Source organism: Salmo salar, chromosome ssa22, assembly GCF_905237065.1.
Source record: "Salmo salar chromosome ssa22, Ssal_v3.1, whole genome shotgun sequence".
Classification (NCBI taxonomy): Eukaryota; Metazoa; Chordata; class Actinopteri; order Salmoniformes; family Salmonidae; genus Salmo; species Salmo salar.
The window spans coordinates 42,739,791-42,766,101 of record NC_059463.1 but is presented as its reverse complement, the minus strand read 5'-3'; the positions used below and the strand labels follow the sequence as shown (position 1 = coordinate 42,766,101).

At 46.5% G+C, this 26,311-nt stretch overlaps 1 protein-coding gene across 1 annotated transcript in view; it reads right to left on the bottom strand.

The window, feature by feature from the left end:
* LOC106583444 (serine/threonine-protein kinase WNK2) overlaps nucleotides 1–26,311 on the bottom strand; it is a 74,202-nt gene that overhangs the window by 27,928 nt on the left and 19,963 nt on the right. The window contains exons 2-11 of the mRNA XM_045705314.1: nucleotides 15,932–16,104; nucleotides 15,415–15,635; nucleotides 14,938–15,095; nucleotides 14,003–14,091; nucleotides 13,241–13,460; nucleotides 11,883–12,017; nucleotides 11,655–11,763; nucleotides 10,082–10,311; nucleotides 7,917–8,090; nucleotides 6,480–6,632 (exon numbers count right to left, since the gene is read on the bottom strand). Of these exons, the coding sequence (XP_045561270.1) occupies nucleotides 6,480–6,632; nucleotides 7,917–8,090; nucleotides 10,082–10,311; nucleotides 11,655–11,763; nucleotides 11,883–12,017; nucleotides 13,241–13,460; nucleotides 14,003–14,091; nucleotides 14,938–15,095; nucleotides 15,415–15,635; nucleotides 15,932–16,104 (1,662 nt within the window). The remainder of the gene's footprint in view (nucleotides 1–6,479; nucleotides 6,633–7,916; nucleotides 8,091–10,081; nucleotides 10,312–11,654; nucleotides 11,764–11,882; nucleotides 12,018–13,240; nucleotides 13,461–14,002; nucleotides 14,092–14,937; nucleotides 15,096–15,414; nucleotides 15,636–15,931; nucleotides 16,105–26,311) is intronic.

Genomic DNA, 26,311 nt, shown 5'->3' with positions numbered 1-26,311 from the left:
GTTTAGTAAACCCAGTTTACGTAATGTATTTGGGAGGTTTGCTGTGTTTCAGGCACCGTAGTAAGTTACGGTGGTAAACTTTCCACAGATTACCAGAAACCCTGGTTAGAGGATTCTGAATGTCCTTACTCCTTCTCACCTAATTCCGGGAATCTTCCAAATGGGATTTCAGGAAAACTAGGTAATTTGGGGGAAATTACCAGAATTTTACAACCCTACAGTGAGCACTAACTAGAATATTCACATGGAGAGGTTGCTCTGCCACATGTTTCTCAGGGAGGTGGGCAAGGGGGGCGGTAGGGTGTACATGGGAGAGGGGCAGGTGGTAAGAGGGTTGAAGAGGGGGAGGTCTTGCTGAGGGGTGGCAGGATAGACCTACTGATGCCAGGGCTGCAGTCGGGGCATCCTAGGGGGCAGGATCATGGCAAGCAGGGGGACGGGTACTGCCATGCCTAATGTCTGCTGGAGTGGTTGGGCCAGAACACTGGGGTCTGGGGGGTGCCAACGGTGGTTAGGGAGGACACAGTAGAGTAACAGGGGCTGGGGGGACCAGGGACAGGGAGGGCAATCCTGGGGGGTAGACAGGGCACAGAGGAGCCGGGGAGTAGGGGACGGACTCGCATCCGCCTGGTGTCCCCACCATGGCAGGGTAAGGCAAGGAGGGAAACTATGGAATAAAAAAAGCAAAATAAACATAATGAAGATGTAATAAACACACAGCTTTAATCTCTCTGTTGTCCACAGGCATCAGTTTAGATTGGGAGTGAAACAACCTCTGATCTTAATTCATTAATTAAAGGCCCAATCCATAAATTCTGTGACCCAACAATATAAAGTACAAACACAATCAACCTGAAACAAAAACAAACAAACAAAACAAGATGTTTGATTTTCACCATGGAGTGGAGCCTGTTCCTTTTCTTCATTGGTTTTGCAGTACGTGTGCACTCACAAAGACCTTCCCTCGTTGTCAGTCCTCCAGGGCATTTTTTGACCAGAATTCTTACGTTACTCTCATTACTTATTACTTGCGAATGGATAAACAGTGTGCATAAACAGTTATGATCAAATCTATATGATATACAGTTGAAGTCGGAGGTTTACATACACCTTAGTCAAATACATTTAAACTAAATTTTCCTGACATTTAATTCTAGTAAAAATTCCGTCTTAAGTCAGTTAGGATCACCACTTTATTTTAAGAATGTGAAATGTCAGAATAATTGTAGAGAGAATGATTTATTTCAGCTTTCATTTCTTTCATCACATTCCCAGTGGGTCAGAAGTTTACATACACTCAATTAGTATTTGGTTGCATTGCCTTTAAATTGTTTATCTTGGGTCAAACGTTTCTGGTAGCCTTCCACAAGCTTCCCACAATAAGTTGGGTGAATTTTGGCCCATTCCTCCTGACAGAGATGGTGTAACTGAGTCAGGTTTGTAGGCCTCCTTGCTCACACACACTTTTTAAGTTCTGCCCACACATTTTCTATAGGATTGAGGTCAGAGCTTTGTGATGGCCACTCCAATACCTTGACTTTGTTGTCCTAAAGCTATTTTGCCACACCTTTGGATGTATGCTTGGGGTCATCGTTCATTTGGAAGACCCATTTGCGACCAAGCTTTAACTTCCTGACTGATGTCTTGAGACGTTGCTTCAATATATCCACATAATTTTTCTGCCTCATGATGCCATCTATTTTGTGAAGTGCACCAGGACCTCCTGCAGCAAAGCACCCCCACAACATGATGCTGCCACCCCCGTGCTTCTTGGTTGGGATGGTGTTCTTCGGCTTGTAAGCCTCACCCTTTTTCCTCCAAACATAACAATGGTCATTATGGCCAAACTGTTCTATTTTTGTTTCATCAGGCCAGAGGACATTTTTCCAAAAAGTATGATCTTTGTCCCCATCTGCAGTTGCAAACAGTAGTCTGTTTTTGTATGGCAGTTTTGGAGCAGTGCCTTCTTCCTTGCTGAGCTGCCTTTCAGGTTATGTCAATATAGGACTCGTTTTACTGTGGATATAGATACTTTTGTACCTGTTTCCTCCAGCATCTTCACAAGGTCTTTTCCTGTTGTTCTGGGATTGATTTGTACTTTTCGCACCAAAGTACGTTCATCTCTAGGAGACAGAACGCGTCTCCTTCCTGAGCAGTATGACGGCTACGTGGTCCCATGGTGTTTATACTTGCATACTATTGTTTGTACAGATGAACGTGGTACCTTCAGGCATTTGGAAATTGCTCCCAAGGATGAACCAGACTTGTGGAGGTCTACAATTATTTTTCTGAGGACTTGGCTGATTTCTTTTGATTTTCCCATGATGTCAAGCAAAGAGGCACTGAGTTTGAAGGTAGGTGTAATGCCCTGGCCATAGAGAGGGGTTTTTTGTTCTTTATTTTGGTTAGGCCAGGGTGTTACATTGGGTGGGCATTCTATGTTCTGTTTCTATGTGTTTGTATTTCTTTGTTTTGGGCCGTGTGTGGCTCCCAAATCAGGCACAGCTGAAGTTCGTTGTTGTTGATTGGGAGTCACACATAAGTGCAGGTTTTTCCGTTGGGGTTTTGTGGGTAATTGTTTCTGTTCGTGTTACTGTGTTAAACGTGACAGGACTGTTTTGGTTGTCTGTTTATTGTTTTGTATTGTATAGTGTTCTTGCCGTAATTAAATATATGATGAACACTAACTCCGCTGCATTTTGGTCTTCTTCCGACGACAGCCCTTACAGAATTACCCACCAAACCAGGACCAAGCAGCGGAGGAGGAAGGAGCAACAGGAGAACAGCTTGATGGACTCGTGGACATGGGAACAGATACTGGACGGAGAGGGACCATGGACTCAGGCTGGGGAGTATCGCCTCCCGCAGTGGGAGATTGAAGCGGCGAGAGCGGAGAGGCGATATTATGAGGAGAGAGAGCGCAATGAGCACGAGAGGCCGCCCCAGTAATTTTTTGGGGGGGGGCACACGGGACAGTCAGCGGAGCCGAGGTCGGAACCAGAGCCAGTCGGGTTGACATTGGAGGTGAGCGAGGGGTATGAGGCAGAGACTGTGAAGGAGTTAATGGGGAAATTAAAGGAGAGAGTGGAGAGAGCTGCTAGTTTGGTGCATAAGGCACGGCATTCGCCCTACGGAGCGTGTCGTGGAAATGATGTCACCTGAGGCAGCTCTCCATACTCATCCTGAGGTGCGTGCTGGTTGTCTGGTGAAGACTGTGCCTGCGCCCAGAAACAGGCCTCCTGCATGTCTTCCCAGCCCTGCACGTCCTGTGCCTACGCCCAGAACCAGGCCTCCTGCATGTCTTCCTAATCTTGGTCAAGCCCGTGCCTCCTCCACGGACCAGTCCTCCAGTGGGTCTCCCTATCCTGGTCAAGCCGTGCCTCCTCCACGGACCAGTCCTCCAGTGGGTCTCCTCATCCTGGTCAAGCCTGTGCCTCCTCCAAGGACCAGTCCTCTGGTGGATCCCTCCACCCTGGTCTCTCCTGTGCCGCCTCCTCAGACCAGGCCTCCAGCGGGTCTCCCCAGCCTGGTGAGTCCAGGGCCTGCGCCCAGAGCCAGGCCTCCCTCATGTCTCCCCAGCCTGGTGAATCCTGAGCCGGATCTGCCAGAGTGGCCCGCCGTGCCAGATCTGCCGGAGTGGCCCGCCGTGCCGGATCTGCCGGAGTGGCCCGCCTGTCCGGAGCTGCCGGAGTGGCCCGCCTGTCCGGAGCTGCCGGAGTGGCCCGCCTGTCCGGAGCTGCCGGAGTGGCCCGCCTGTCCGGAGCTGCCAGAGTGGCCCGCCTGTCCTCCGGCGCAGCTAGAGTAGCCCGTTTGCCCGGATCAGCCAGAGTGGCCCGTCTGCCCGGATCAGCCAGATTGGCCCGTCTGCCCGGATCAGCCAGAGTGGCCCGTCTGCCCGGATCAGCCAGAGTGGCCCGTCTGCCCGGATCAGCCAGAGTGGCCCGTCTGCCCGGATCAGCCACCCGCCAGCCGGGCGCAGCCATCGCCGCCCGCCAGCCGGGTGCAGCAAGGGACACCCGCCAGCCGGGCGCAGCCATCGCCGTCCGCCAGCCGGACGCAGCAAGCGCCGCCCGCTAGCCGGGCGCAACAAGGGTCGCCCACCAGACCTTTGGCGCGGCCAGGTGCGCCACCTAAGAGGGCGACGCCAAGGGTGGGGCAGAGGCTACGTCCCGCACCTGAGCCGCCGCCGTCAGAGGGCCCACCCAGACCCTCCCCTTCAGTGTCAGGTTTTGCGGCCGGAGTCCGCACCTTGGGGGGGGTACTGTAACGCCCTGGCCATAGAGAGGGGTTTTTTGTTCTTTATTTTGGTTAGGCCAGGGTGTTACATTGGGTGGGCGTTCTATGTTCTGTTTCTATGTGTTTGTACTTCTTTGTTTTGGGCCGTGTGTGGCTCCAAAATCAGGCACAGCTGAAGTTCGTTGTTGTTGATTGGGAGTCACACATAAGTGCATGTTTTTCCGTTGGGGTTTTGTGGGTAATTGTTTCTGTTCGTGTTGCTGTGTTAAACGTGACAGGACTGTTTTGGTTGTCTGTTTATTGTTTTGTATTGTATAGTGTTCTTGCCGTAATTAAATATATGACGAACACTAACTCCGCTGCATTTTGGTTTTCTTCCGACGACAGCCCTTACAGTAGGCCTTGAAATACATCCACAGGTACACCTCCAATTGACTCAAATGATGTCAATTAGCCTATCAGGAGCTTCTAAAGCCATGACATCATTTTCTGGAATTTTCCAAGCTGTTTAAAGGCACAGTCAATTTAGTGTATGTAAACTTCTGACCCACTGGAATTGTGACACAGTGAATTATAAGTGAAATAATCTGTCTGTAAACAATTTTGGGAAAAATGACTTGTGTCATGTACAAAGTAGATGTCCTAACCGACTTGCCAAAACTATAGTTTGTTAACAAGAAATTTGTGGAGTGGTTGAAAAACGAGTTTTAACCTGTTAGGGCTAGGGGGCAGCATTTGCACGTCTGGATAAAAAAAATGTACCCGATTTAATCTGGTTACTAATCCTACCCAGTAACTAGAATATGCATATACTTATTATATATGGATAGAAAACACTCTAAAGTTTCTAAAACTGTTTGAATGGTGTCTGTGAGTATAACAGAACTCATTTGGCAGGCAAAACCCTGAGACATTTTCTGACAGGAAGTGGATACCTGATGTGTTGTATTGACTTTAAACCTATCCCATTGAAAAACACAGGGGCTGAGGAATATTTTGGCACTTCCTATTGCTTCCACTAGATGTCACCAGCCTTTACAAAGTGTTTTGAGTCTTCTGGAGGGAGATCTGACCGAACAAGAGCCATGGAACGATGATGTCCCATTAGACACCTGGCGCGCGAGTTCATGTTGGGTACCCTCGTTCCAATACGTTATAAAAGAGTATGCATTCGTCCACCTTGAATATTATTCATGTTCTGGTTAAAAAGGCCCTAATGATTTATGCTATACAACGTTTGACATGTTTGAACGAACGTAAATATATTTTTCCCCTCGTTCATGACGAGAAGTCCGGCTGGCTTAGATCATGTGCTAACAAGACGGAGATTTTTGGACATAAATGATGAGCTTTTTTGAACAAAACTACATTCGTTATGGACCTGTGATACCTGGAAGTGACATCTGATGAAGAGAATCAAAGGTAATGGATTATTTACATAGTATTTTCGATTTTAGATCTCCCCAACATGACGTCTAGTCTGTATCGCAACGCGTATTTTTCTGGGCGCAGTGCTCAGATTATTGCAAAGTGTGATTTCCCAGTAAGGTTATTTTTAAATCTGGCAAGTTGATTGCGTTCAAGAGATGTAAATCTATAATTCTTTAAATGACAATATAATATTTTACCAATGTTTTCTAATTTTAATTATTTAATTTGTGACGCTGACTTGACTGCCGGTTATTGGAGGGAAACGATTTCCTCAACATCAATGCCATAGTAAAACGCTGTTTTTGGATATAAATATGAACTTGATAGAACTAAAAATGCATGCATTGTCTAACATAATGTCCTAGGAGTGTCATCTGATGGAGATTGTAAAAGGTTAGTGCATCATTTTAGCTGGTTTTATGGTTTTGGTGACCCTGTCTTTGACTTGACAAAACATTACACACAACTCTTGTAAATGTACTGTCCTAACATACTCTAAATTTATGCTTTCGCCGTAAAACCTTTTTGAAATCGTAAAACGTGGTTAGATTAAGGAGATGTTTATCTTTCAAATGGTGTAAAATAGTTGTATTTTTGAAAAATTTGAATTTTGACATTTATTTGGATTCAAATTTGCCGCTCTTGAAATGCACCTGCTGTTGATGGAGTGCACCACGGGTGGCACGCTAGCGTCCCACCTAGCCCATAGAGGTTAATGACTCCAACCTAAGTGTATGTAAACTTCCGATTTCAACTGTATCTGTGTTGCTTGAGCATCATGAGTCTGTCAAGCGAGACTATCTACTACCCACCTGTGTCTTGATCTGTAGTGGCTGGAGAGGGGGTGTGGCCTGGGCAGGCTGCTGTAGAGGAGGAGGAGCACTGCTGACCAGGGAGGCAGCAGATTGGACAAGACTGGTGGTGATGTCAGAGCACTGCTCAGGTAGAGGCTGACTGGTAGACAACTGTAGTAGGAGAGAGAGAGATAGAGAGCGAGAGAGAGAGAGAGAGAGAGAGAGAGAGAGAGAGAGAGAGAGAGAGAGAGAGGGAGTGATGGGGGAGAGAGGATAGAGGGGAGAGAGAGAGATAGACAGGCAGGGTGAGTAAACGTCATGACAAAGTTAATTGAACATCTATATCTGTCCTGTTCCACAAACATAATTTATTGCCTCAAACACTCTGTCTGTCCTGTCACCAAGAGAGAGAGAGAGAGGGAGTGAGTGATGGGGGAGAGAGGATAGAGGGGAGAGAGAGAGACAGACAGGCAGGGTGAGTAAACGTCATGACAAAGTTAATTGAACATCTATATCTGTCCTGTTCAACAAACATAATCTATTGCCTCAAACACTCTGTCTGTCCTGTCACCAAGTCTGGTTGGCCGTATCTGTCTGTTTGTCTGTCTGACTGGCACACGTACCACACATACTCTGTCATCGGGTCTGGTTGGCCACAAACACATATGCACACACACACACCCAGAAACACCCACCCACCCACCCACACACAAACACACACACACACACCCACCCACAAACACACACCCACCCACACACAAACACACACCCACCCACACACAAACACACACCCACCCACACACAAACACACACCCACCCACCCACACACAAACACACACCCACCCACCCACACACAAACACACACACACCCACCCACCCACAGACACACACCCACCCACCCACACACAGACACACACCCACCCACCCACACACAAACACCCACCCACCCACCCACCCACAAACACACACCCACCCACACACAAACACACACCCACCCACCCACACACAAACAAACACACAAACAAACACACACACACCCACACACAAACCCACACACACACCCACCCACATACAAACACACACACACACCCACACACAAACCCACACACACACCCACCCACATACAAACACACACACACACCCACACACACCAACCCACACACAAACACACAGAAACACAAGGTTCCGGGCTCACACATACACACCACAGGGCTTGTCAATGTGTGAATATCCTGTACTCACAGCTGAGAACAAGAAACATCACAGCCACCTTCACCTCTGCTCATTGAACAGAAGCCTGGGACAGACAGCATCTGACTGGACAGTCAAGATTTTGTCAATGAGAGTCCCACAAGCTATTACTTCTCATAGCTACACACTCACAGGTACACACACACATGCACATACACAAACACACATTCACACCCAAGTGTTGGATTCAGAACAGACCCTTACCTTCTGGTTGGGCTGGGCAGTAGCAGTAAGCTGTGCCTGTGCCTGTCCAGTGGGGACATGGGCAGCAGCTGGGAAGCTCTGTGTTGCAGCTGGTCTGCTCTCATGTACTGTAGGCCCTGGGGTGGCTGGAGCAGAGATATGCTGAGCCTGGGACTGGATCAATCCTGTACTGGGCTGGAACACATAGGGGAAAGGCTGGCTTTCAGCTCATGGCTAAGATGATCTAGAACACATCATATAGAACAATCATCTGGAGAAGAAAATGAACATTGAGACACAAAAATAATCATCAGCATCTTCAACTGAGAAATGTTCCTTCACAGGAGCAACACAGGAATCATTGTGAGCAGGGTTGATATTGCTGCTGGAAATGGCATGATAAGGGGGGTGTTGTACTAGTAAGGGGAACTACACAGGTGATCTATCATATCATAGATGAAATAGTAATCCAAGACATTCTCTGTCTGCTGAGGAGGGAACAGAAACAGTTAGAACTGAGGCTAGGGGAAGTGTTGCAACATTTCAGTAACTTTTCCAAATTACCCAGCTTTTTCAGAAATCGCAAGAGGAAGATTCACAGAATCAGGAGGGAATAAGCAGGAAATCTGCAATCCTCCGATCAGGATTTCTGGAAGACCTGGGAAATTTGGGAAAGTTACCGGAACTTTGTAATCCTATTAGGGGTGGATTTTGGATTGGGAAGTAATGTTAAGCTTGGTCATCATGGGAGGGACAGAGGAAGCTGAGCAAAGCAGGAAGAAGAACCAGCCCCATGCCCCTGCTGCAGCTAGGTCGGGTGTTGCTACGGCAACTCATGGACAAGGTCAAAGTTCAATCAAGCCTGTCGTATCCCTGACCTACCATTGAGCCACCTGGACCACCTGGTCTGCCTTCGCTGTCATGTGGCGATAGAAGCAGAGCCTTTTCCAAAGTCAGGCTCAAGCCCAAGCCCTGGTCTTGATTAGAATGCTCAGGCACAGGAGAGGTGGGCTGGCTTTGGCTGGGCCAGTAGGCCCCGGTGTCTGGTGGTATAGGGGAGCTGGTCCTGCGAAGCCCAGCCTTTCCATAGCTTTGGCCGGGCCAGTAGGCCCCGGTGTCTGGTGGTATAGGGGAGCTGGTCCTGCGAAGCCCAGCCTTTCCATAGCTTTGGCTGGGCCAGTACAGGGTGTCTATCGGTGTTGGGGAGCTGCTCCTGCGACTGACGATGTGTCTTAGACAGTGGTTGAGCAGGGACAGACCTCCTCTAGAGGAGCGGACCAATAAGTAAGGAGGTGGGGAAAGATGTGAGGGTGTGGTCCAGAAGGGAGATGGAGGAGCAGACAGGGAGGAGGTGATTGGAGGGAGATTGAGCAGTGAGAGGAGGTGGGGGGAGATTGATGAGGGGGTGTGGACTGGTGAGCACTGGGGAGAGGGAGGGAGGGGGGGCATGTGGGGGTGGCCTAGAGACTCCCCGGCCTCAATCCTGGTCCTCAGTAGAAGGTCAAAGCTCGCACAGGCCCTGCAGGAGTGGGGGTGGGAGTGGGGCAGGGGCAGGTCAGAGGGGCATTGTATGGGCTTTGTAACCAGGATGGCAGGATGGGGGTGATTGACTGACTGACTGATTGAGTCATGGTAGGAACACTGATGATGCTGGGACAGTGGAGGGGACAGGACAGGATCCCGAGGGGGAGGGGGAAGGGAGCCTGCTGCGCACTCCTCTGAGATTTCATCCCCTTCTCGGCTCCCACGCAGGGTATTGTCTCGTTTGGGGCAGAGGTGGCAGTGAGAACGACTCAGTGGCTTAGGGAGAGAGTGGGCCCTGCACATGTCAATCAAGGAGGTGCTTCCACGCCTAGCGCACTGATTGGTCCCGCCATAACTCACTGTCCTCTCATTGGTCCCACAACCAGCAAACCAATCTTCTGCCCTCTCAAGGGAGAGAAGAGCATTCTGAGATGCAAAGGGCTCACTGAAGTAGTGCTGCTCAGGTCGATCGGACAAAAGAAAACATATTTTAGTTTAGTTTGTCTTTACAAAGACAGAAACTACCCAAAACACAACATAAACAAGGAGCTAGAGAGACATACAAAGGGTATGTCTGACACTTGCAGTGAGAATACATTTTAAATAATGAGTTTTGAAATATGAGTTTGAGACAATGGGGCATTTTGTGTGAGAGAACTTACAGGTGGAGACTGGTAGGCCCCCTGGTGCAGCTGTGCTGTATGTTGCTGGTAGGCCCCCTGATGAAACTGTGTGGTAGTAGCTTGGGAGTAGGCCACCTGCGGAGGCTGTGTTGCGGGCTGCTGGTAGGACGCCTGGTGCAGCTGGGCCTGGTACTGCACAGGTGAGCTGTAGACCTGGGGTGTAGATATGGGCTCTGGGAGGGACTGGTAGGGGGCACTGTGCTGACTGTCTAGAATAATAGGGAACAGTGTGTGGAGAAAACATTACGCCAACCTCAGACTATAGAGAGAGAGAGAGAGAGAGAGAGAGAGAGAGAGAGCGAGAGAGAGAGAGAGAGAGAGAGAGAGAGAGAGAGAGAGAGAGAGAGAGAGAGAGAGAGAGAGAGAGAGAGAGAGAGAGAGAGAGAGAGAGAGAGAGAGAGAGAGAGAGAGAGAGAGAGAGAGAGAGAGAGAGAGAGAGAGGAGGTAGCAACAGAGATGCACTTTCCCCTTTATTGTGAGAAATATTCCTCACCAAGAGATTCATTATTCACAGAAATGACTACATTTACAAATATGTATTTGCCTGCCATAGCCTGAGGGACACTGGATAATAACATCTGCATAGTAAATAGTAACTTACATATTATTACTATTATTGTTATTACTGTTATTGTTATTACTATTATTGTTATTTCTATTATTATTGTTGTTTATCATTCCAAATAGTAGTGGTATGGGTAGGAGGGTGATGGTAATGAGAGCAGTTTAATGATGGTGGTGGTGGTAGTAGTAATGATGATGGTAGTTGTAGTACTGATGTAATGGTAAAGATGACAGTTATTTAGTTATAAGTTAGTTATAGTTTCATTTTCCATGTTTAGCTTTTAATATTTATTACATTTCTACTATATTCTTGTTATTTTTGTATTTAATTTTGTATTATTATTTACTTCCATTTTATATTATTATTTGTTATTGTTTATACTTGTATTACAATGTATATTGTATACATTGTTGCTTTGGCAATATTGACACAATGTTTTCCATGCCAATAAAGCAGCTTGAATTTGAAAGAAAGAGATAGCGAAAGAGCTAGAGCGTAAGAAAGAAACAGAGGGACAGAGAGATTAAGCGTCATTATAATTCAAAAGCTGGGAGATGACTCACTGGTGCTATTCACACCCTGCAGCAGTCTCTCTCTCTCTCTCTCTCTCTCTCTCTCTCTCTCTCTCTCTCTCTCTCTCTCTCTCTCTCTCTCTCTCTCTCTCTCTCTCTCTCTCTCTCTCTCTCTCTTTCTCTCTCTCGCTCGCTCACATACACACACTGATCTGCCTTCATGTCCCTCTATGTCATTACCTGTCCTCTATAAGCCCTGTAGATATTCTTACATCCAGATTACTTTGAACAGATCGGCCCTGCCTCAAGAGAAGGTGACCAGTGTGTGTATATGTGTGTGTGTTTCAGTTACTTTAAGTGTTTGTCCGGTTTCTTGTATGCACATTCGTCTATGTGTTTGTTTCTTTATTTGTTTGTTGTTTTCCTGTGTCTCTGTCTTTGCTATTAGTTCAGAGGCTGCAGAGCAGGTTCTTACATGGGGCCGGCAGGCTGCAGAGCAGGGTAAGGGGCTGGTCACCCTCTTCCTCCTCAGACTCTGCTGGGGCCAGTGGTGCCCCCTGTGGTGGTAACCCCATGCTGGGCAACTGCAGCAGGGTTGTTTAATGTAAACATTTGGTTAATAATAATATGATAACATTGATTCAGACAGACAAATAAAGGAACAAATTAAAAACCAACATCAACAAAGACAAAAAGCACAAACCTGTAGCAGGTTCTGGGTCTGGGTCTCGACTGCAGGAACGGTCCGATCCCTCCTCCATTTGATGAGAGCCACTCGGTCCTTGATGGACTTTCCTACTATCTTCACATCGCTGTCCAGGAAGAAGCCTGACTCCACCTACAACAGAGAGGTTATTACTAAACTAAGCACTGAAGGGAGTGCAATGTGATGCAGCATGGCAACATAAATGTGATTGGTCAAGAATCCCCATGCTCCAAATGTTACACATTTCTCCATTCATCTTCTCTACTGTTTAGGGTCTTTCACTAAATTGTCTTTGCTATCACTAAACCAGGAAGAACCCAGAGTCCACCTACAGAGGACAGGACAAGACACAGAATAGACCAGAACAGGACAGTACACAGAATAGGACATGACTGGACAGGGCAGGGCAGGGCAGGATATGGCAGGGCAATGCAGACAGGACACGGCAGGATATGGCAGGGCAATGCAGATAGGACAGGACAGGAAATAGAAGGACAGGACGGGACATGGTAAGGCAATGCAGACAGGGCAGGGAAGGGCACAACAGGATAGGACAAAACAAGACAGGACAGATGTTATTACTAAGAACCCTGACTCCATCTACAACAGACAGGTTATCACTAAACAGGGCCGCATATGAACTACTGTGGGAATTAGAATTGATCCAACACCATTTTAGGGGGATCAGTTGTTGGTCTATCTTTGTATCACAGTCACCCAAAGACAGAAGGTTGCCCCTCCCCACCCCACCACTCTGAGACGGAACACAGGGTCAGGCAGGGTGATTTAAATCAATACCTGGATCATACCGGCCCGTCCACGAGACCAATGACGATTTACTGATTACATAATGGGTTATTATATCAGGACAGTGTTGTGGAGATGAGTCTGTTACTGTTTGTTACTGTCCAGAATCGGATTGAGCAAGGCGATTTGTAGATCAGTGATTCTGTGCAGTCTGACTGGAATCTCAAAAACACTATTTCATGACTATCACCAATTGCACAACAGCCCCCAGCGGCATGCTGGCATGTTGGGAGATGTAGTCTGCACAGAACAGATGAAACCAAGATCACCATAGAGCACAGAGAGTGACAGACACTACACTCTAGAGGACACCCCAAGTGGCTAGATCAAAGTAAAAAAAACTACAACATTTCCCTTATCATAGAACAAAAATATATATTTTGACTCATCAAATAAAGTGTGTCTATAGTTCTGTTTCTCAGTCTACATCATATATCCATATCATATTCTGCAACTGGCACTGCAAATACACCAACCGTTTCTGAGCCATGATAACGTGAATCCCACCAGTGTCATATACAATATCTACATACGGCTCGGCAACTCACCATCTCCTGGGCCACGCCCTCTGGGGTCTCTTTCTCCAGGTCAAAGGTGAACTCGATGGCCCCGCTGTCCTTGTACTTCCCCTTCAGCTTCTTAGGGTCCTCCACCCACACCTTGAGGGCGATGGAACTCTTTTTCCCATCATCCTCCTCGGCCAGCTCCACCCTCACGCCTGTGTCCTCCGCAAAGAAGGCATGGTTCAAGAGGTCCTTTATTGTGTACCTGAGGACAACCCACATTCAGTACAGTATACACACACACACGCACGTTCACACACACACATAACACTGCTGCTGTGCAAAGGTTATGGTATCTGTCGGAACCACTGATGTAAAATGTCAGTACACATAAAAACATTAACAGCAGCAGACCCAAATACTGGCACCAACATCATACCTCAGGACAGAAACAGTGTGTGTGTGTGTGTGTGTGTGTGTGTGTGTGTGTGTGTGTGTGTGTGTGTGTGTGTGTGTGTGTGTGTGTGTGTGTGTGTGTGTGTGTGTGTGTGTGTGTGTGTGTGTGTGTGTGTGTGTGTTTATTTGTCACGTACACAGCAGGTATAAAAGGTGCAGTGAAATGCTTATGCAAAGTTGGCTAGGAGATAGCGACAGGGCGACCGTGTCTGTGTGTGTATGTTGTTATTTTGGTATGTGTCAGTGTCGTGTGTATGTGTGTGTTGTGCGTATGTGTTGGTTTTTACCATTTAATGCTCTCTATCTGCTCAGTTCTTTACTTTACAGATGGATTTGACTCTGTCCACTTACCTCTCTTCCCTCCGATGGCAGATACACTCCCCGATGATCTCCTTAATCTCTGGGTCACTGATCTTATCATAGCTGGCAGGCTTCACCCCCTGGAGAGGCCAGACACAAAGAACAACTATCTTCAGGATGACAAGTACGAAGAATATCATATGAAATCTCAAACATTCTCACACTGACACTCACATTCACATTCAGAACATTTGTTTATTTTTTGGATCCCCAGTTGCGACAGTTACTCTTCCTGGAGTCCACAAATATCAGGTGATGTCTCACACAGTCCCAAAAACAACAACACACACAGCGTTCGACCTGCATTCTTTGTGACAGGAGTAAGATGGCTGACAAATCTCATACCCCATTAAGAACAGACTCCCCGCGGTGCAGTGACATGGTCAGGAAGCTCCCTCTGGAAAAACATATGGGCTCTGTTCCAAATAGCACCCTATTCCCTATGTACTTCACTACATAGGGAAAAGTCAATCAAAAGTAGTGCACTATGTAAGGAATAAAATACCATTTGAGACACAGACATGCTCTCCTTAAGTCTCCTTAAGTAATTTCCATGTGTTTGATACCATTCCATTCACTACAATCCAGCCATTATTATGAGCCGACCTCCCTCACCAGCCTCCTGTGCACTTCATTTATACTGGCCTCTCTATAGTAACATTAGTGCTACTTTGATATTTTTGAGTGACTGTAGAAGCCTGTATCTGTGATCTTATGTAGGTTTGTTTTGCTAGTACTAACAGCTTGCATCACCATGGTAACCTTTTGGACTATTCACTGTAGATCTGTATGGCCTTGCTGTTAGTGCTAGTAAGTAAACACTGGCAATAGTGATGGGGTGGGTGAGTTGGTGCTCGTAAGAAAACATTGGTGCTAGCAATGGTGTGGGTGATAGATAGGGTTGAAGATGGACTCGCTGGACTCACGCCGGTGACTTTGCGGTAGATCTGAGCAGCGTTCTGGCACTCGGAGTAGGGGTATTCTGAGGTGGCCATCTCCAACATACACATCCCGAAGGCATAGACGTCCACCGCCTCATCATAGTGCTCCTCATACATCTCAGGGGCCATGAACTCTGGGGTGCCTGGGACGACAAGGGTCAGGGAAGAGTGCAAACGTCAAAGGTCACAAGAGTTACAGGGCTCCTTCAGAAAGAAACAGAAGGTTTTTCCTTACACACTGGAACACACTCATGCTAAGATGATAAACATGCTAAGCTAATTCACATATACCCATCCAAAAGAGGCTCATTGAATTCATGAACAGCCTTTCATGTCTCAACAGAATTACTGTCATAATCCATGAAATGCATAGTTACAGTATAGATTCCATACTCTTTTATAGGTGATGTATTTACTACCCTTCCAAGCAGAGCATGAAAGAGCATGATTCCTCATCCTCACCGATGACACTCTTGGCGAAGGAGGCCCTCTTCAGCGTAGCCAATCCCAGGTCTCCTATCTTGACGGAGCCGGTGGGGCCCGTGATGAAGATGTTGTCACACTTCAGGTCCCTGTGGATGATGGGAGGGGTCCTGGTGTGGAGGAAGTGGAGGCCCTTCAGGATCTGTCGACACCAGCTCCTCAGAACCTTGGGCTTCATCACCTTAAAACGCTTCAGATACCTGGAGGATGAAGCGCAGACCATCATCATCATGATTTTCATCATCAAGACCACTAACATTACAATCCATCTGATAATGAACAACTATCATTCAACTATGAATCAAAATGTGGAGGAACTATTTCATTCCATGAAAACTGACACCAATGGAATTTTCCCTTGTGGAAAGTTACTCTTTCTTCATTTCATAAGAACAGCTTAGGAAGGAGGTGATACCTGACCTTGTGTTTAATGTTAAGCTCAGCACTGTTGTGTGTGGGGGGGGGGGGGGCATGCTGTTGGTTGTGTGTGTCTCACGTTTTTAGTGTCCCTGAGGTCATGAGCTCTGTCACAAGAACGATGCACTTCTTCCCTTTGACCGGTGACTCCCAGAAGTCATAGAAACGCACAATGTTGGGGTGCTGGAGACCCTTCAACATCTCTGCCTCCTCCTTAAACCTCTGACGCTCCGCTTTAGTCAGTTTACGGTCCTGAGAGAAGAAAGAAGAGAGGGGGAGGTAAAGACAGAAAATAACAAGGGATACAGTTCCTTCAATTCTCTGGCATAACATCATCTCTATAATATATCCATGCTTCTGATTTTGAATATAAAGTATCAATAGAAATAGTTACAAATAATGTCACTAATGAGGATTTGACCATGTTGCATTCAAGTTCAAAACATCCATTAGTTACTATTCCAGTGTCTCAGCAGTTATGTGACTGGTCTACAAACCCATGAATGTAGGCTATGTTTGGAGTTAACAAAAGTGTGATATTTTGAGTAAGGGAAGCATAGGGACGTGAATCTCTCTTCTCGTAACAGACATGTATACAACACACATATGTGATCTGGATGTGATGTCAGAAAAAGAATGATGTACAGCAAATATATCTATTTGTATGATATGTGGTGATGTCAGAAGTGGGATCAGAGTCTTGCTTTGTTAAACAGGTGTTGTGAATCAAAGACTTCACCAAAAGTGTTGTATGATGCATTCCACAACTGTAGTGAGGAAAGGATGAATTTAACCCCAGTGTCTGACTATACCACCTCTGAGTGATGAAGGCCTCTGTGGATCAATATTTCAGCCCCTATCTTCACTTAGCTGTTGTATAAATAGTGAAACAGCTGACATTTAGACCTTCTACATCTCTGTTCCACTCAGAACAGTTTGGCCGAAACCTTAGACAATCCCGGGCCGGATGTTCACACAGACACACACACACACACACACACACACACACACACACACACACACACACACACACACACACACACACACACACACACACACACACACACACACACACACACACACACACACACACACACACATACACATACACACACACACACACACATACACACACACGTCAGACACAGCCTTGAATCATGAGACCCACTAGAGACTAACGAAAGATGAATCCAAAATCTTTGGCTTGAACAAAATTCATACTTGCACATACATACAGTACATAAACAAATATAAACTCTTCCCACTGTGTGTTAAAACAGTATTCACATGTACAGTATACACACACCTGTGTACTGTGTACATGACCCAAATGAACACTAAACAGTGACGGAGAAGAGGGGGCTGCAGCATAAAGTCATGTGATACGCTAGCTTGATACGCTAGCTACAGAGAGTAGAAAGCTAAAGGCCACAGAGAGAGGGATGCCGCAGTACTGAGATACAGAGAGGCAAAGACACACACACACACACACACACACACACACACACACACACACACACACACACACACACACACACACACACACACACACACACACACAAACAGCTTGCCTTCAGTATTCACACCGTTTGACTTTTTACACGTTGCTGTGTTACAGCCTGAATTTAAAATGGATTAAATGTAGATGTTTTGTCACTGGCATACACACATTACCCCGTAATGTCAAAGTTTTTTTACAAATTAATAAAAAATGAAAAGCTGAAATGTCTTGAGTCAATAAGTATTCAGCCCCTTTGTTATGGCAAGCCTACAGTGCCTTGCGAAAGTATTCACAACCCTTGGCACTTTTCCTACTTTGTTGCCTTAAAACCTGGAATTAAAATAGATTTTGGGGGGGGTTGTATCATTTGATTTACACAGCATGCCTACAATTTTGAAGATGCAAAATATTTTTTATTGTGAAACAAACAAGAAATAAGAAAAAAAAACTGAAAACTTGAGTGTGCATAACTATTCACCCCCCCAAAGTCAATACTTTATAGAGCCACCTTTTGCAGCAATTACAGCTGCAAGTCTCTTGAGATATGTCTCTATAAGCTTGGCACATCTAGCCACTGGGATTTTTGCCCATTCTTCAAGGTAAAACTGCTCCAGCTCCTTCAAGTTGGATGGGTTCCTGCTGGTGTACAGCAATCTTTAAGTCATACCACAAATTCTCAATTGGATTGAGGTTTGGGCTTTGACTAGGCCATTCCAAGACATTTAAATGTTTCCCCTTAAACCACTCAAGTGTTGCTTTAGCAGTATGCTTAGGGTCATTGTCCTGCTGGAAGGTGAACGTCCGTCCCAGCCTCAAATCTCTGGAAGACTGGAATAGGTTTCCCTCAAGAATTTCCCTGTATTTAGCGCCATCCATCATTCCTTCAATTCTGACGAGTTTCCCAGTCCCCTGCCGATGAAAAACATCCCCACAGCATGATGCTGCCACCACCAAGCTTCACTGGATGGATGGTGTTCTCGGGGTGATGAGAGGTGTTGGGTTTGTGCCAGACATAGCATTTTCCTTGATGGCCAAAAGTCTCATCTGACCAGAGTACCTTCTTCCATATGTTTGGGGAGTCTCCCACAAGCCTTTTGGCGAACACCAAACATGTTTGCTTATTTTGTCTTAAAGAAATTGCTTTTTTCTGGACACTCTTCCGTAAAGCCTAGCTCTGTGGAGTGTACGGCTTAAAGTGATCCTACGGAAAGATACTCCAATCTCCGCTGTGGACTTTGCAGCTCCTTCAGGGTTATCTTTGGTCTCTTTGTTGCCTCTCTGATTAATGCCCTCCTTGCTTGGTCCGTGAGTTTTGGTGGGCTGCTCTCTCTTGGCAGGTTTGTTGTGGTGCCATATTCTTTCAATTTTTTAATAATGGATTTAATGGTGCTCTGTGAGATGTTCAAAGTTTCGGATCTTTTTTTATAACCCAACCCTGATCTGTACTTCTCCACAACTTTGTCCCTGACCTGTTTGGAGAGCTCCTTGGTCTTCATGGTGCCATTTGCTTGGTGGTTCGCCTTCCTTAGGGGTGTTGCAGACTCTGGGTGTCACGCCCTGACCATAGAGAGCCATTGTTTCTCTATGGTGAAGTAGGTCAGGGCTTGACTAGGGGTATTCTAGTTTATTATTTCTATGTGGGATTCTAGGCTATTATTTCTATGTTGGTGATTTGTATGATTCCCAATTAGAGGCAGCTGGTAATCATTGTCTCTAATTGGGGATCATATTTAAGTAGTTATTTTTACCACCTGTTTTTGTTGGATCTTGTTTTTGTGTAGGTGCCTATTTGCACTTCACTGTCTTCACGTTTCATTTGTTCATTTATTGTTTTTGTATTTTGCTAAGTTTCACATTATAATAAAGATGTGGAACGCTACTCACGCTGCACCTTGGTCCAATTATTACGACGATCGTGACAGAATATCCCACCACAGCAGGACCAAGCAGCGTGTCCAGGAGGAGAAGGTATCCTGGACTTGGGAGGAGATCTTGGATGGGAAGGGATCCTAGACTTGGGAGGAAATCCTGTCAGGACAGGATCGCCTTCCTTGGCGGCAGACGCAGGGAGAGAAGGGAGGACAGCGACGACGCCAGGGTTTGCAGCCACAAAGACAGCTGAAAATAGTTTTTTTTGGGGGGGGGGGCACACGGGGTGGTCGGCGGAGCCGGGGAGTGAGCCATTGACAACGTGGGAGGAGATAGAGAGGTGGTCGGTCAACCCAAGGAGAGTACCAGAGCCCGCCTGGGAGTCAATGAAACGGTGCGAGGAGGGATACCGGAGAATGGAGTTGGCTAAGTGTATGCGGCAACGCAGGCGTTTGGAGGAGCGTGTCATCAGTCCGGTGCAACTTGTGCCGGTCCCACGCATCAGGCCTCCAGTGCGCCTCCCCAGTCCGGTGCGTCCTGTGCCAGCTCCTCGCACTCACCGTGCGAGGTGTGTCATCGAACTGGTACCATTGATGCCGGTTCTACGCACCAGGTCTCCAGTGCGCCTCCACAGCCCAGTACGTCTTGTGCCAGCTCCTCGCACTCACCGTGCGAAGTGTGCCATCGAACCGGTACCATTGATGCCGATTCTACGCACCAGGTCTCCAGTGCGCCTCCACAGCCCAGTGCGTCCTGTGCCAGCTCCACGCACCAGGCCTCCAGTGCACCTTCACAGTCCAGAGCTTCTGGCGACAGTTCCCAGTCCAGAGCTTCTGGCGACAGTTTCCAGTCCAGAGCTTCAGGTGACAGTTTCCAGTCCAGAGCTTCTGGCGACGTTTCACAGTCCGGAACCTCCAACGACGGTCCACAGTCCGGAACCTCCAACGACGGTCCACAGTCCGGAACCTCCAGAGACGGTCCACAGTCCGGAACCTCCAGAGATGGTCCACAGTCCAGAACCTCCTGAGACGGTCCACAGCCCGGAACCTCCTGAGACGGTCAACGGTCCGGAACCTTCAGCGGGGGTCAACGGTCCGGAGCTTCCAGGCAAGGCGTCCAGTCCTGCTCCAGGGCAGGAGCCTCCCTCTGCGCCAATGCCCAGTCCAGGCACGGCGTCCAGTCCAGCTCCAAGGCCGGAGCCTTCCCCTGCACCGATGCCCAGTCCAAGCACGGCGTCCAGTCCTGCTCCATGGCCGGAGTCTTCCTCGGCATTGAGATCCAGTCCAGGCACAGTGTTCAGCCTGGGTCCATGGCTGGATCCATGGAATGAGCGGTTTCTTCGGCCCACACCAGAGCCACCACCAAAGATGGTGGATCCGCGAGCTGAGCGGGTTCTTCATCCCGCACCAGAGCTGCCCCCGATGCTGGCGGATCCGCAGGATGAGCGGGTACTTTGTCCTGCACCAGAGCCACCACCGACACTAATCACCCCCCCCCCCCACCCTCCCTATTTGGTTTCAGGTTTTGCGGCAGGAGTCCGCACCTTTGGGGGGTACTGTCAAGCCATGACCATAGAGAGGACTTCATTTAATTAATTATGTCACTTCTGAAGGTAATTGGTGGCACCAGATCTTATTTAGGGGCTTCATAGCAAAGGGGGTGAATACATATGCACGCACCACTTTTCCGTTTGTTATTTTTTTTTTTTTTTTTTTTAAACAAGTTATTTTTTTCATTTCACTTCACCAATTTGGACTATTTTATGTATGTCCATTACATGAAATCTAAATAAAAATCTATTTAAATTACAAGTTGTAATGCAACAAAATAGGAAAAATTTCAAAGGGGGTGAATACATTTGCAAGGCACTGTAAATAAGTTCAGGAGCAAAAATGTCACATACATTGCATGGACTCAGTCTGTGTGCAGTAATATGATTTATGAATGACTACCTCGTCTCTGTACCCCACACATACAGTAGAATCATCTGTAAGGTCCCTCAGTCGAGCAGTGAATTTCAAACACAGATTCAACCATAAAGAACAGGGAGGTTTTCCAATGCCTTGCAAAGAAGGGCACCTATTGGCAGATGGGTAAAAAAAAATAAGCAGATATTGAATTTACCTTTGAGCATGGTGAAGTTATTAATTACCCTATGTATGGTGTATCAATACACCCAGACACTACAAAAAAACAGGCATCGTTCCTAACTCAGTTGCCCCGAGAGGAAGAAAAACCACTCAGGGATTTCACAATGAGGCCAATGGTGACTTTAAAACAGTTACAGAGTGTAATGTCTGTGATAGGAGAAAACTGAGGATGGATGAACAACATTGTAGTTACTCCACAATACTAACCTAAATGACAAAGTGAAAAGAAGGAACCCTGTACAGAATATAAATATTCCCGAAACATAAATCCTGTTTGGAAAAGGTTCTAAAGTAATACTGAAAAAAATGTAGCAAAGCAGTTCACTTTTTGTCCTGACTACAAAGTGTTAAGTTTGGGGCAAATCCAATACAACACATTACTGAGTACCACTCTCCATATTTTCAAGCATAGTGGTGGCTGCATCATGTTATGGGTAAGCTTGTAATCTTTAAGGACTGGGGAGTTTTTCAGGATAAAAAACAAACGGAATAGAGCTAAGCACAGGCAAAATCCTAGAGGAAAATCTGGTTCAGTCTTCTTTCCATCAGACATTGGGAGATTAATTCACCTTTCAGCAGGACAATAACCTAAAACACAAGGCCAAATCTACAATTGGAGTTTCTTGCCAAGAAGACAGTGAATGTTCCTGAGTGGCTGAGTTACAGTGTTGACTTAAATCTACTTTAAAATCTATGGCGTTACCTGAAAATGGTTGTCTAGCAATGATCAACAACCAATTTGACAGAGCTTAATGAATTTTGAAAAGAATAATGGGCAAATGTTGCACAATCCAGGTGTGGAAAGCTCTTAGAAACTTACCCAGAAAGACTCACAGCTGTAATTACTGCCAAAGGTGCTTCTACAAAGTATTGACTCAGGGGTGTGAATACTTATGTAAATAAGATATTTCTGTAATTCATTTTCATTAAATGTGACAGAATTTCTCAAAACATATTTTTACTTAGTCATTATGAGGCATTGTGTGTAGATGGGTGAGAAAAAACATATTGAATCCAGGGTGTAACACAAGAAAATGTGGAATAAGTCAAGGGGTATGAATACTTTCTAAAGGCACTATAAACACACAGACACATACAAACAAACACATACACAGTTTCTTTCAGGGAACCGTGTGCATAGAGTGTTACAGAGTTCCCGATTGCAGAAATAAATCATGTCCATTCACAAGCATGGATTATTGGAGGAAGGTGCCGAGTCGAATTTCACCTAAAGCCCATGACGATCTAAGCTGTCGTATATCCAAACAACTAACATATTAGTAAGCAGATGCTAGCCTATTACAGATGTAGGATCTTCATTTGATCACTCCTTTGTTGCTGAGATATTTCCAGCACCACAGGAAATGCAGATGAGCTTCATGATTTACATAAATTCACTGAAAACACGCAATAAGACACGGTTATATTAACAGAATTGTACTTTCATGTAGCCTAATTTAGGCCATTTTATAGTCTAACCACCGATCAAGCAACATTATGGAGTAAACGTTCAAATCCTGTTTCTGCAGGATTATTTTTCTGCAACAATACTGGTCAAATTAAGATTGTACATCTGTAAACCTATCCTTAATTGCCAATACTGTATTTCCTATACAGCTAATTATTCAGGATCCTAATCTGGAAGGAGGGGAACTGATGGTAAGGGAGTTGCTCGGGGATATACACTGCTCAAAAAAATAAAGGGAACACTTAAACAACACAATGTAACTCCAAGTCAATCACACTTCTGTGAAATCAAACTGTCCACTTAGGAAGCAACACTGATTGACAATACATTTCACATGCTGTTGTGCAAATGGAATAGACAACAGGTGGAAATTATAGGCAATTAGCAAGACACCCCCAATAAAGGAGTGGTTCTGCAGGTGGTGACCACAGACCACTTCTCAGTTCCTATGCTTCCTGGCTGATGTTTTGGTCACTTTTGAATGCTGGCGGTGCTTTCACTCTAGTGGTAGCATGAGACAGAGTCTACAACCCACACAAGTGGCTCAGGTAGTGCAGCTCATCCAGGATGGCACATCAATGCGAGCTGTGGCAAGAAGGTTTGCTGTGTCTGTCAGCGTAGTGTCCAAAGCATGGAGGCGCTACCAGAAGACAGGCCAGTACATCAGGAGACGTGGAGGAGGCCGTAGGAGGGCAACAACCCAGCAGCAGGACCGCTACGTCCGCCTTTGTGCAAGGAGGAGCAGGAGGAGCACTGCCAGAGCCCTGCAAAATGACCTCCAGCAGGCCACAAATGTCCATGTGTCTACTCAAACGGTCAGAAACAGACTCCATGAGGGTGGTATGAGGGCCCGACGTCCACAGGTGGGGGTTGTGCTTACAGCCCAACACTGTGCAGACCGTTTCGCATTTGCCAGAGAACACCAAGATTGGAAAATTCGCCACTGGCACCCTGTGCTCTTCACAGATGAAAGTAGGTTCACACTGAGCACATGTGACAGACGTGACAGAGTCTGGAGACGCCGTGGAGAACGTTCTGCTGCCTGCAACATCCTCCAGCATGACCGGTTTGGCGGTGGGTCAGTCATGGTGTGGGGTGGCATTTCTTTGGGGGGCCGCACAGCCCTCCATGTGCTCGCCAGAAGTAGCCTGACTGCCATTAGGTACCGAGATGAGATCCTCAGACCCCTTGTGAGACCATATGCTGGTGCGGTTGGCCCTGGATTCCTCCTAATGCAAGACAATGCTAGACCTCATGTGGCTGGAGTGTGTCAGCAGTTCCTGCAAGAGGAAGGCATTGATGCTATGGACTGGTCCGCCCGTTCCCCAGACCTGAATCCAATTGAGCACATCTGGGACATCATGTCTCGCTCCATCCACCAACGCCACGTTGCACCACAGACTGTCCAGGAGTTGGCGGATGCTTTAGTCCAGGTCTGGGAGGAGATCCCTCAGGAGACCATCCGCCACCTCATCAGGAGCATGCCCAGGCGTTGTAGGGAGGTCATACAGGCACGTGGAGGCCACACACAGTACTGAGCCTCATTTTGACTTGTTTTAAGAACATTACATCAAAGTTGGATCAGCCTGTAGTGTGGTTTTCCACTTTAATTTTGAGTGTGACTCCAAATCCAGACCTCCATGGGTTGATAAATTGGATTTCCATTGATTATTTTTGTGTGATTTTGTTGTCAGCACATTCAACTATGTAAAGAAAAAAGTATTTAATTAGATTATTTCATTCATTCAGATCTAGGATGTGTTATTTTAGTGTTCCCTTTATTTTTTTGAGCAGTGTATAAGGATCATGTGACTATCTATGGATTTTCTCCCAGGCAGGGTGTGGCACTAACAGCATCTGCTTGCCTTATTGAGCTTTGTCATTGTGATAGAAAACAGAGAAGCTAACAGCACTAGAGCCCTGCTCTAACAGAATGGGTGAGACCCAGAATGAATGCAACTGGCTACGATAAAATACTTATGGCTTTATTGTCTCCGATACACAGCAGCCAGAGCCGATCACTGTGTATCTTCAAATGACTTGCACAGGCGCACACTCCCCCCTTTTCCCTCTTCTCTCTCTCTCTCTGCAGAGGGGAGCGCTTGTGTGTGTGTGTGTGTGTGTGTGTGTGTGTGTGTGTGTGTGTGTGTGTGTGTGTGTGTGTAGAACTGTATCCTCAGCTGATCAGACACACTGGCAGCTGGCAGTATTTTTTCCTCTGAATCATGTTGCATCATCCACTGATCCGAGACAATCAGGACCTGGTAAATCAGTCTGGCCCAGAGATAGGGACCGTGAGAGGGACACATCCATATGATCAGATGATTTACTAAATAAGTACTAGTACATTAATAAAGTATTTCTGCAGAAGATGTCTAAGACAATCTCGGCTATATCCCTTTGTCTATTTTCAATTATTTTTCTCTCTCTTTTGCTATCTCTTTCATTTCCCTAATATTTCTTTATATATATTTTTTCTCTCTCTCTCTCACACACACACACTTTTGATGTCCTGAGGCCCTGTATCACTGTGGCACAGGAGCACTGAAGGGTGAGGTATTATCTCCATGGAGAGTATAATTGCTGAATTATCACTCTGCGTCGTTCCCCCCCACACACACACACTCTTTCAGTTTATTACAGAGTGAAGTGTCACTTACACTTTTGAAACCATTCAAAAAATGTCCACTTCATTCAAGATGAAGCAAAAAAACACAAGAATGAAATAGACTCCAACTGGAGATTTCTTCTCCATTCATCACTGTCACTCACTCACTCACTCACTCACTCACTCACTCACTCACTCACTCACTCACTCACTCACTCACTCACTCACTCACTCACTCACTCACCACCACCACTCACCACTCACTCACCACCACTCACCTACTCACTCACCTACTCACTCACTCACTCACTCACTCACTCACTCACTCACTCACTCACTCACTCACTCACTCACTCACTCACTCACTCACTCACTCACTCACTCACTCACTCACTCACTCCTCTCTCATTTGCCAGCAGCATACCACCCTGCATCCCACTGCTGGCTTACTTCTGAAACTAAGCAGGGTTGGTCCTGGTCAGTCCCTGGATGGGAGAACAGATGCTGCTGGATGTGGTGTTGGAGGGCCAGTAGGAGGCACCCTTTCCTCTGGTCTAAAAAAATATCCCAATGTCTCAGGGCAGTGATTGGGGACATTTCCCTGTGTAGAGTGCTGTCTTCTGGCTTGGATGTTAAACCCATGGCACTTATTGTAAGAGTAGGGGTGTTAACCCTGGTGTCCTGGCTAAATTCCCAATCCGGCCCTCATACCATCATGGTCACCTAATCATCCCCAGCTTACAGTTAGCTCATTCCTCTCCCCTGTAACATTTCCCCAGGTCGTTTCTATAAATGAGAATGTGTTCTCAGTCAATTACCCTGGTAAAATAAATAAAATCTCTCCACTCCCAGCTTACAGGACC